Consider the following 12,192-nt stretch of genomic DNA (forward strand, 5'->3'; position numbering starts at 1 on the left):
CTCCGGTCAGTCAAACATACAATGCTTGTTGTCATACTACTACTACATGTCTTTTTCCCCCCATTTCTGTCGGTTAAGTACAGGTAAGAAAATTACCATCATTTAGCTGTTTTTTACCTGAATGAGCCTGTGTAGAATGCACCCCCCCCCCCACCCCCCCGACCTGTTAAATCCACAGCTCTGTGTAAAGCTCTTCCTGGAAGCTCCTTTCGGCAGCCGCAATTAAGAAAATTGCCGACTTAAAAATACATTGTCAGGTGCTTTCAAGTCATTCGTAATCGTGCAGGTTTGTTTTTTTTTTTTTTAATGTTTTTTCTTCTTCTTCCACCGCTGCGTGTTTTACACGATGACAGCAGGGGGAAAAAAAATCCAATGCTAATCTGTGTGTTAGCAATTAAAACTGTACCACCATTGGCATTAATGACAATTTCCAGGAGCTGGATCGATTCGAAATTGAATCGAGTCCCAGGGGTCAATTTGCATTTCTGCGTGATGATGCGTGGGCAAAACTTACAACCCCTCTCGGCTTACTCTAATTTAAAAGTAGCGGATCTATAAAAGGAAATTAAATGAAGGGAGGAGGCAGAGTGGAACAGATGTCTCTCGGAATGGGAATTGCCCTGCATACCAATCAGGTCCATCCAAAACACGTTAGCGTGCATCATCTTGAATATCGGCTCATGAGAGAAATACAGAAATACACACACACACAACAACAACAAAAAAAAACCGCCTCCTTTGTTATTGGAATGTCTCCATCTTTTTTTTTTTTTTTCTTTTTTTGCTGTTTTATTTGTATTACTTTTATATTTTCCTGTTGGCTTGCAAATCAGGGATCCAAACGCAAAACGTCACCCACTAACCTCCGACAAGGGCTGATTTAAATTAATTCCGCAATTTAGAAAACATATCCTCGTTTGTGCCTGTGATTTCAGCTCACCGGACTCACAGAGGAGGCTGATATTTTATTCATCAACATGGATCTATCAACTAAAATAACACATCTTGTCATTAAGCCTAATGCATTATACCTAGCCTTCATTCACTGCTCTCGGTGGGATGCTTGAGATGGTATTAAAATATATATATATATATTAATTTCAAGGCTGAAACGCTGCAAGGAAGTTTGTTTGACCTTCTGTTTAATCAACAGTGGACCACATGCAGGGACGACAATTCGGAGAAACTTTTCGTTTTGGTAAAACTTCACTATACGTACCTGCTGTTTATTACATGTCAAACTGCATAAGATCATGAATGGTTAACATAATGCTTTGTGAGTAGTGTTTGTAGCACGTTATAATGCCGAATAGTCATACCAGTCTTTGATTCCTTACGTATTGCTCCATGCCTGTTCATTAATCAATCATGGCATAGATTTAACTTCATCATTCAGTGTTTTGAGTGTAATAGAGAAATATAATATTTAAAAAAAAAAAAAAGAAAAAGTGTCTTACTACACATTAGAGGTCATAAACACCACTTTATACCGCTCATAAATGATTATAAAGGTTTATTTTACTGTAAAGGATTAACAATCAATCAATACAATGCAATACAATACAATCAATACATCCGTGTATTATTATATTAATAAAAGGTTACTATAGTAATAACCTCTGGTATAACAGTTCATAATGCATAATGAAGAATAAAATACTGCTAGAAAGTAAAAGCAGTTTTCATAAGTAACCACTATCGACATGTAGTTATACTGTCCGCCTTCGTTAAAATAAATAAATAAATAAATATCACTTTTTGAGAGAAATCGTGCATCTGTATTCACAGTGCAGTCATTTCTGGACAGAATGTCCTCAGTAAGTGTGATCTCATTTGGGTTTTGTTCCCAAACTTTGATGCCAGTTTGTACATCTGCCTTTGAGATGGTCTCTGATGCTAGAATGGCGGGGGGCGGGGGGGGCGGGGGGTGCGGGGGGTGGGGTGGGGGTCCAGATAATCTTTAAACGTTGAATCTGTGAAATAAATGGTTCTCCTTACACCGATGTTCAATACTTCAATCTCCTTGGGCAGACCATAAGCGACTGTAATATTTCCATATCATTGCTGTTTCACACTGAATTGCACGGTAGTAAAATATGTAAAATATGGTATTATATTTCAGTCTGTTCACTCATCTTCATTAGCGGTGTAAAAGGAGAGAAAATGAGCGCTGACTAATAAAAAAAAAAAAGGAAAAAAAAAAGTCTGGATAAGAGTGTCTCATAATTGCTTTAAATGTACATTTAAATATTTTACACTACATGGCCAAACGTTTGTAGACCCCTGACCATCAAACGCATATGTGGTTCTGACACGACCGTGTATGGAAGTCGTATGAAATGGTTTTGAATGCTGTAGCATTACAATTTCTCTTCACTGGAACTATGATGTACAAACCTGTTCCAGCATGACAAAGCCAGCTCCATGAAGACCTGGTTTGAGAAGGTTGGAGTGGAAGAACTTGAGTGTCCGTCAGAGAGCTGGAACGCCAAGTGCACCGCAGACCTCCTCGACACCCCGATATCAGTGCCTGACCAGTGGGTGAACGCTCCAGTGGGTGAATGAACACAAATCCCCACAGCCACGCCCCAAAATCTAGCCTTGGAAGAAGAGTGGAGCTTATTATAACAGCAAAGGGAGACTTTTCATACCTAGTTTGTTCGAGCCCTTTAAACGCAGACTCAGACCCCCGTAAAAGGACCCCAAAGCGAACCGTACTCGGACCACCTCCGGAGGTATTTCTCTTTTGGGTCCTTTCGTGGTTCGATTTCTTCGCGATACGTGAAAGCAACGAGGTCCCGGTCCGCTCTGTGTTTCGTTTCGACGTGTACACCCGGAGGCTTGCCGTACCTGCAGCCGTGTTCCATCACTGCTGAAAACAACGCAAAAAAAGAACAACCGTGCACTTCTTGAAATCCGGGATGAGTATCGCGTTAGACGCCAACTATCCTCAACACATAACAGCATAAATGTGTTTCTTTTGTTTTCCCGAAAAATGAAGGCGATAACAGGACGGCGCTACAAGTGGAGAGACCGCTGAAATGAAGGATTCCGGTCCCTTCCACGACGACTCGGACGAAATTTTTGGTGTTAAGATTAAAATTGAAATTTAAGGGTAAAATTAAGCACTTATGAATGGGATGGTTAGGTCCCCACAAACGTTTGTCTATATAGTGTACATTATGTATTTTCCTTCCCTGACATGATTGGTCTTTGACACTGATTAAGAGCGTAATCAGGAATGACACGTCAACTAGATACGGGTGTGTTAATCCTTGTTCGGAAACACATTCCGGTTAGTACCTCGTGTCAGGTTCATGACTGGAACTGAACAACTAATAAAGGCTTATTCCACCAGACATCAGCTGTCAAAGTCCTCTCCGGACGGATGACAAGACATCAAATGAAGTGACATATTTTTTTTTTTTTGTCTTTTAACAATTTCCATTCATGGACTTATTGCACATTCATACTTGCCCCTTTATTCTCCCTCAACTGCCAGTGCATGCTTTATATCCATGGCTAATCTCATGGGAAGCGACTGCTTCATAAAAAAATGCAGCGTTCACTGCTGTCCCGTTCACAACGGAGCTCCAGTAGTTGAAAAAATATACCACGTCGCATCGTAACAACCTTACGTACCTAGCTACTTCGCTAGAAAGTGCGTTGTTGTGACGTCCTAATGTCAAAAAAATACAAATCTGTCACTTATGACGTTAACATGACAGCTTTATAACAGCCGAAGCCTGGTGGGATACGTCTTAATTAACACTTATGAAGGATTATGAAGGGTTTGTGTAGGCTTACGAGCACTGTTCTTCAATAATATTACCACTGAGCATGTTTTGCAGCAGTGTGCCCTGCGATGGATCGGCACCCTGTCCGGGGTGTACCCCGCCTCGTGTCCGATGCTCCCTGGGAGAGACTCCAGGTTTCCCCGTGACCCTGAAAAGGATAAAGCGGTATAGAAGATGGATGGATGGATGGACGTTTTGTAGCTACTTTCGCCTGTTGGTTCTCATAAAGCTGTAATACATCTCATTTTTATCTCGGAACAGGATTAAAACCGCGCGACATCACGATCTCAATTATGTCACATGTCTCGGAGCTGTTTTCCGTACGCCTTTATAATCTCTACCCATTATAGCCGACGTAATGCGTCAATTAGCAAATGCCTGATGAGATCTGCTAACAGTGTGAGGTTTTTGCAAGCCCCGGTACAGACGGCGGTGTTTCCATCTCCACCGCCGAGCGCGTCGTAAACACACACACCGGCTCCCTGTTGTAATTACAGCTGTCGTCAGGGCAGTGTGTGATGTTATACATAAAACTGTCAAGTTAAGAAATTAAAGTGCATCAAAGCATTTACTCTCATGATTTCGAATACATTAACACGAATTACGCCGCGAGACGAAACAAGCCTCGCCCGTGCGTTTCGCCCGACGGAGGAAGAGAGAGAGGTGTGACGTGGATGGCATAATGCACACGCCGTATATACAGTAAGATATCGGCCGCCGGAGAACGAGAGCGTAAATAAGTCACCTGGGTTGGTGTTCTCAGGAGACCCGTGTCATGTTTACTGCACACCGAAGAGACTCCAGTCAAGCAGAATCATCTTCATCCGTTTCATACGCTCGCTGAAATGCAGTGACGTGTCGGAGGTAAACATTGCGTAGAGTGCGGTGTAGTATCTCGGAGGAATTACTGTGAATGTAGCCAAGAAGGATCAAGCTATAATGAAAAAGTAGTGCAGGAGTAATATAGCAGAGTCTAGGAGCAGACGGTGATTGCGAGGCACTCATTTGAACCTGGTACTAATCCAGTCTAATCCAGTCTAATCTAATCTAATCTAGCAAGGCTATTTTAATGTGTATTATTTTTGTTTTCTTTTTATAGACTAGACACAGATCTCGTCATTGTTTTCTGTCGCTTCTCCCAGGCTTACCAGGATCAACCCTGTGTTCGCTGTTATATGGAAAGAATCCAGATGTGAAGCGGAGTTACTGTTTAGACCCTGAAGTAGATCATTTACCTACAAGAAGATATCTCGAAATGTTTATTTTATTTATTTTTTTCTCAACAGTTTGCCTATGATTACATGAATTTAAATTGACTTTATAAGTGTATCGGTTTATCGTTGCATTGAATATGGTGGAATTGGCTTATATCTTCGAACAAGTTCGTTCCTGTAATTAATCGCGTTATAGCAGCTGTAAACTGGCGTTCCTTCACCAGCTTTTTTTTATTTATTTTTTTTCTTCATTAATAAGACAAAAAAAACAAACAAACAAAAAAAAAAACACACAGCTTGTCATGTTACGGAAAATAACGTCCTGAAGACTTTCCCGTGTCTGAAAATGTACAGTTTCCACGTTACCTCTCGACTGTTACAAAGCACTGACTCTGGAGACTCCTTCCATAAATGATAACATGCTTTTCTTTTTCTTTTTTTTTTCTTTTTAAAAAAAAAAAAATCTATTTACTATTAGTCTTAGATTACATATCTCGTATCCAACGTATACAAGTCCCAGTCTATGTTGTTACTAAAGAAACGATAATGCATTAGAGCGAGCGCGTTAATGTAAACCTGGGAGTTGAATTTGGCCTGTTGACAATAATCAACACCACCTGACCAATCAGAATCGAGGATTCGGCCGTATGAAAAATATATACTTATTTGTTCAATGTATTTTAGGCAGTTTGAGTAGTAAAAGAGAAGTTATACATTTCAAATGGGAATCAACGGAAAACATTTCTGCGCATTATTGACAGTTAATATTATTATTTTGTGTGTGCGTGTGTGTGTGTGTGTGTGTGGAAGATTTGTACCTTGTGGTTTCTCAGTAATGTGAGAAAGCTATTTTTTTAATTATTGTTAACTTACAAACTGCGCAAGAGAGACTAGTGAGGGAATGACTGTTTATAGCTGCTATATCGTAAGCAAGAACAAGAACTCCCTTCTTTTCCACACTATTAAATGTAACCACAAACGGTTAAAAATCACGACGGTCATTTATAAATTAAAAAAAAAAATGATGATTGATGACAAAATACTGTGCTATAAGAGGAATAAAATAATATAACTTCAGGTGAGGTAAAAGAAACTTTTTTTATTTTATTTTTTTATTATTATTCCTTACACCTTGTTGAAAATGCAGTGGGGCAAATATGATGATGTTTTTTTTTTTTAGCATCAGCACAAATCGTAGTAATTTAGCATACTGACAGACGTTTACCTTTCTTCTCACATTCAACTCAAAGCAGGAACCACACAATGAGAGCCTTTGAGCCATCAGTAGCTCATGAATAATCATTGAAAATAAAAGACTACTCTAGGCTTTCGAAAAATATCTTGCCCTTTTCTTGGGTAGGTCCGACACCCCGAGGTAACTCTCCACACTAGTAATCCTTTAAGTGCTGCAGCACACTGCTCTGTTCTTTTATGCCTTTGGCACTTCAAGCTAGGTCTCTCATTTCGCTTCTCTCTCTCTCTCTCTCTCCTCTCTCTCTCTCTCTCTCTCTCTTGCTTCCTTGCTCTCTCTCCCCCTTTCAACCCATTGATTTTTCAGGGGTTCTATAAAATATTTACAATGTGTGGGCCGGGCCCTTTCTCTGGGAATTTGAAGAGGGAAAATGATTTTGAAGGCAAGAGGTAAAAAAAAAAAAAAAAAAAAAAGAGAGAGGGAACGAGAGCAAGAAGGAGAATCAGAAGGAGATGAGGAGAGAGAAGGAAGGGCGAAAAGAATGAAGGGAAAAAAAAAAAAAGAGAAAAGGCAAGATAAGAAGCTACGGAAGCCTTTCTCGAGTCACTCTTGGAATATCAATGGCTCACTTTGAAACTACTCCAGAATATAAATAAACACTTATAGTGATAAAGATCGTTATCTGGGTGCCTTTGTAACTCTGTGCTCTCACTTTAAAGCCTCGCAGTCAATCAATTCCAGACTGGCTCGGCCCGTCTGAGGCTTTGAAGAGGTTCCGAGTTGCTTTTGCTTTCACGTCCGCTTGAAGTGTGTTCCATTGATGATACATTATCGTCATATCAGTCGATAAGGGAATACAATGGTTTAATTACAGCCTCAAGCTTTGCCTATTTAAATCGCCAGCAAGAGATGTTATTAATAAGGCCAGATTGATATTTATACTTCTCTCCTTCTCCCGTGATTCAGTTCTTCTTATTTATTTATTTATTTATTTATTTATTTTGTATACCGCTTTACAGAAATCCAATATTAAATATGTAAATACTGAAACTATTTAATTAAATTTGCCAGAAAAGCTTTTTTTTTTTTTTTTTTTTTTTTCTGCATTGAAAATATCAGGAGTGACACATCTTAATCAGAGACACTGCTTTAACTGTCAAGGGCTACATTTTTATGGATGAAATGATGAATTGACGTAACGCGAGCTGTAGATATAGCCGTAAGGCGAGCAGAGGGTTTGGTCAGCTTATCCTTCAAACCATGGGCACATTGTCTTTACAGGAGAGCGCATTGAATTAAGCAAAACTTTGGCATTATGTTAGTAATTTTATCAATCTACACTTTCTACACACCTCTCTACACCCTACACTTTCTACACACCTATCTACACCCTACACTTTCTACACACTTATCTACACCCTACACTTTCTACACACCTCTCTACACCCTACACTTTCTACACACCTATATACACCCTACACTTTCTACACACCTATATACACCCTACACTTTCTACACACCTATCTACACCCTCCACTTTCTACACACCTCTCTACACTCTCCACTTTCTACACACCTATCTACACCCTCCACTTTCTACACACCTATCTACACCCTACACTTTCTACACACCTCTCTACACCCTACACTTTCTACACACCTATCTACACCCTACACTTTCTACACACCTATCTACACCCTACACTTTCTACACACCTATATACACCCTACACTTTCTACACACCTATCTACACCCTACACTTTCTACACACCTATCTACACCCTACACTTTCTACACACTTATCTACACCCTACACTTTCTACACACCTCTCTACACCCTACACTTTCTACACACTTATCTACACGCTTAAATTTCTACACACCTATCTACACCCTACACTTTCTATACACTTATATACACCCTACACTTTCTACACACCTATATACACCCTACACTTTCTATACACTTATATACACCCTACACTTTCTACACACCTATATACACCCTACACTTTCTACACACCTATATACACCCTACACTTTCTATACACTTATATACACCCTACACTTTCTATACACTTATATACACCCTACACTTTCTACACACCTATATACACCCTACACTTTCTACACACCTATATACACCCTACACTTTCTACACACCTCTCTACACCCTACACTTTCTACACACCTATATACACCCTACACTTTCTACACACCTATCTACACCCTACACTTTCTACACACTTATCTACACCCTACACTTTCTACACACCTATCTACACCCTACACTTTCTACACACCTATCTACACCCTACACTTTCTACACACTTATCTACACGCTTAAATTTCTACACACCTATCTACACCCTACACTTTCTACACACTTATCTACACGCTTAAATTTCTACACACCTATATACACCCTACACTTTCATGAACTCAATTGACTATCTCGTGTCTTCATTAAATTTTGGGGCACAATTAAAAGAAGAAAAACAAAACAAAACAATATAAAATAATATGTGCTGGATCAAGTGCTATTTTATACGCTGTTGAAAATGAGTATGGAAGCTATTTTGTTAAATTAACTAAATTTACATTCACATTGGTGCATGTGATTATTGCTGTTAGGAGTATTTATGCAGTATTGCATTGGCAATATACTATTTTTTAAATAATTCTTGCAATCTTCTCATTCATACAGTGTGTGTAACACATGAAACATACGAAATGTCGATGTACGTCTTCAGTCTGCGTTTTCCATCCTTTTTTTTTTTTTTTTTTTTTTTTTTTTTTTTTTCTGGCTTAAAGGAAAGCGCTTGCATTTAAAGGTGGTGGTTTAGATGCTAATGAGACTCAGTCTCAGAGGCACCTCATTAAGAAATATCTGGAAACCTCAGATGAGTGAACTACACGCAAGTGATTTGCATAATCCCAATGCAGAGAAGAGAAAATAGATTTAATCATGTGCACAACTCGACTCTGAATACAAGCAACTTTCCCAAGGTTAATTTTGATCTAACTTTTGGACTTAAGTCACCAACGCTGAATGCCTTTGTGCATAATTCCTGGGTGGAGCACATGAGGGTATTTATGATTACAGCAGCGGTCCTTAGATACTAATCTACCGTATACAGGTCAGATTACTAACTGAATCATGGGGGCCATTCAGACGCTAACTGTTTTGGGTGTCCGTATGGCAGACACAAGTACAGAAACCCCAAGCATTCAATGAATATTTGTTTTCTTTCGTGTCTCTTGGTGTATGTCTAGGTGGGAGGGACCATGTACAACACCGGCCGCCACGTCTCGCTACGTCTGGACAAGGAGCATTTGGTGAACATCTCGGGTGGACCGATGACGTACAGCCACCGACTGGAGGAAATCAGGTTACACTTTGGCAGCGAAGACGGACAGGGCTCGGAGCATCTCCTCAATGGCCAGGCCTTCTCTGGGGAGGTAAGCCGAGACGTCTGCCTGAGCGCTATCGTATTGCGGATGCACATCTGTGGAGGCCATTAGCTCAGGAAAGTGAGTGTCTTATGTTGACAGCCGAAGCTGACAGCACACAAATCACCTCGGTATAGAATTATGGTAAAAATATTAACTCAAGCGTCTGGATATTGCGGAATACTGAAACGGAATGCAATATTATTGTATATTCAGCATACATTTACTCCGGATGTATAATATTAAATAAGTATACTTCAGGGAAGATATATGATTTCTTGCGATCTAGTTTATCTTGCACAATATTGCATCAGGTTTAAATAAGCCAAACTTGAGCTGATTGGTCTTTACCCAGTACACCAAGCAGCATCAGATGTTCACTGGTTGTTTCTTAGCAGAATACGTCCATGTGTACAGTATACAGGATTCAGTGCACTCACGTATTATATCAATAGTCTATAATCCAAATGTATAATATAATATTTATACCGTAGTATTGTTGGATTCTTGACACTGATTGGTCCCATGGTGTCGCCACGTGACAGCCGTGCAGCTGCAAATCACAGGTTTATACCATGAGAAATGTCCTGGTAACGCTTTCTTTAAAGGCCGTATCTGTAACTGTTTATGAAAAGTCATTAGAATTTGTAGCATTGTTTGCTACAATGGGTTAAAAGTAATGCTTATTACACATTATATCCTGCCATCGTGCACTAGGCAAAGACAGGCTTGCTAATATAATGTCTCATAATGCAGTCGCTTATTATAGTGCGTCATGTTAACAATTTATCTTGCGTAATAAAGATCTAGAAAGTGTACTGCAAGTTCCAAAACGTATTATAACAATGTGTATCATTCCTGATGAGCGCATTATGACACAATATTTTAGTTTATTATAGATATGAGTTTCATATAAAGTGTTACGGATTAAAAACACGCTTTTATTTGACTAAGACAAACATCGAATCGTTGATGCGTTGACGTTTTCCCTAAAGAGTTTATCATTTATTATGTATTCAATTCAATTCAATTTTATTTGTATAGCGCTTTTTACAATTGACATTGTCTCAAAGCAGCTTTACAGAAATATCAACACGGTATACAGATATTAAAGGTGTGAATTTATCCCAACTGAGCGAGCCACTGAGTGGCGACGGTGGCAAGGAAAAACTCCCTAAGATGTTTTAAGAGGAAGAAACCTTGAGAGGAACCCGACTCAGAAGGGAACCCGTCCTCATCTGGGTAACAACAGATAGTGTGAAAAGGTTCATTATGGATTTATATGAAGTCTGTATGGCGTTAGAAGCAGCCGTAGTCCCAGCAGTCTGGAATTAAAGAAGATTTGAGCTCCATCCAGAGGCAGAAAGGATCAGGATCTCTAGTATCTCCATAAATTCGTGTGGGGCTCGGCCGAAGGAGAGAGGGAGAGAAAAGATAATTATGACTGCGAAGTAGTAGAACAGAATCTAGTCAGGGTAGGCTTGAGTAAACAAATACGTTTTAAGCTTAGACTTAAACACTGAGACTGTGTCTGAGTCCCGAACACTAATAGGAAGACTGTTCCATAACTGTGGGGCTCTATAAGAGAAAGCTCTTCCCCCTACCGTAGCCTTCACTATTCGAGGTACCGTCAGATAGCCCGCATCTTTTGATCTAAGTAGGCGTGGCGGATCATATAAAACCAAAAGGTCGCTTAGATATTGTGGCGCGAGACCATTTAGTGCTTTATAGGTATGTATGCAACATGTATGGAAGCAAGACTAGTTTCATAATGCCTTGGAGGAAGGTAGCTTAGTTTCTACGTTCTTGCTGTTAATAATAACGTATTAACACTGTTTATAACGCATTATGCTGATAATTCTTCATGCATTATAAAGATAGCTATAAAGTGCAATGCACTTTAATTAATCAGCGTAAAAGTGCTTTATGAGTGCATTATGACATCATATGAATGTGTTCATAGTCCATTATGAATAGGAAACTTCTTAGAAAGGTGCTAGCGAAATGTTGTTTTGTTGGCAAATTGCTATGGTGTAAGAGGAATAAAACGCTTCAGGATGTGCCGGTGAGGGAAGATAATCAACTTCACATAACAAGGTAACAGCCCTCCACTCGCTGTTTATTTTCCTATAAGAACGCCACGTCGTGTTTTATTCCTGACATATCGGGCTGGTTTATTCTTTCCCCTGAACCGTGGTGCTTGCTCTTATCCAATCCCTGTATAAAACATCTCAATTAAGCCAGTGGTGTAATTTCAATAAGACAGGACGCCGCAGCCTCCGTCGTTTGATGAAGTCACCAGTCAGTGGCGGCGTGACATTTCTCTTTGGGAGTAATAAGACTGGCGATTAGAACGGCAACAAAATAACCATGGGCCTGACAGGCACATCCAGCGTAATTAATGATTATAATTTCTTCCCTCCTCCCTCTCGTGGAAGTCAGCCAATATTTAAACAATAATAAAACAAAGTGGAGACAGTTTATCAGGGTATTGCAAGCTGTGACCTGGCCACCGAAGCCTAGCGCTGTCTGTTT

At 39.7% G+C, this 12,192-nt stretch overlaps 1 protein-coding gene across 2 annotated transcripts in view; it reads left to right on the forward strand.

Moving 5' to 3' along the window:
* The window catches only part of ca10a (carbonic anhydrase Xa), a 211,661-nt gene that overhangs the window by 181,612 nt on the left and 17,857 nt on the right, over positions 1-12,192 (forward strand). For both annotated transcript variants that reach the window (XM_017482690.3, XM_017482691.3), the window contains exon 4: positions 9,481-9,666. In XM_017482690.3, the coding sequence (XP_017338179.1) occupies positions 9,481-9,666 (186 nt within the window). The remainder of the gene's footprint in view (positions 1-9,480; positions 9,667-12,192) is intronic.

The sequence above is a fragment of the Ictalurus punctatus genome, chromosome 13 (assembly GCF_001660625.3).
Source record: "Ictalurus punctatus breed USDA103 chromosome 13, Coco_2.0, whole genome shotgun sequence".
NCBI lineage: Eukaryota > Metazoa > Chordata > Actinopteri > Siluriformes > Ictaluridae > Ictalurus > Ictalurus punctatus.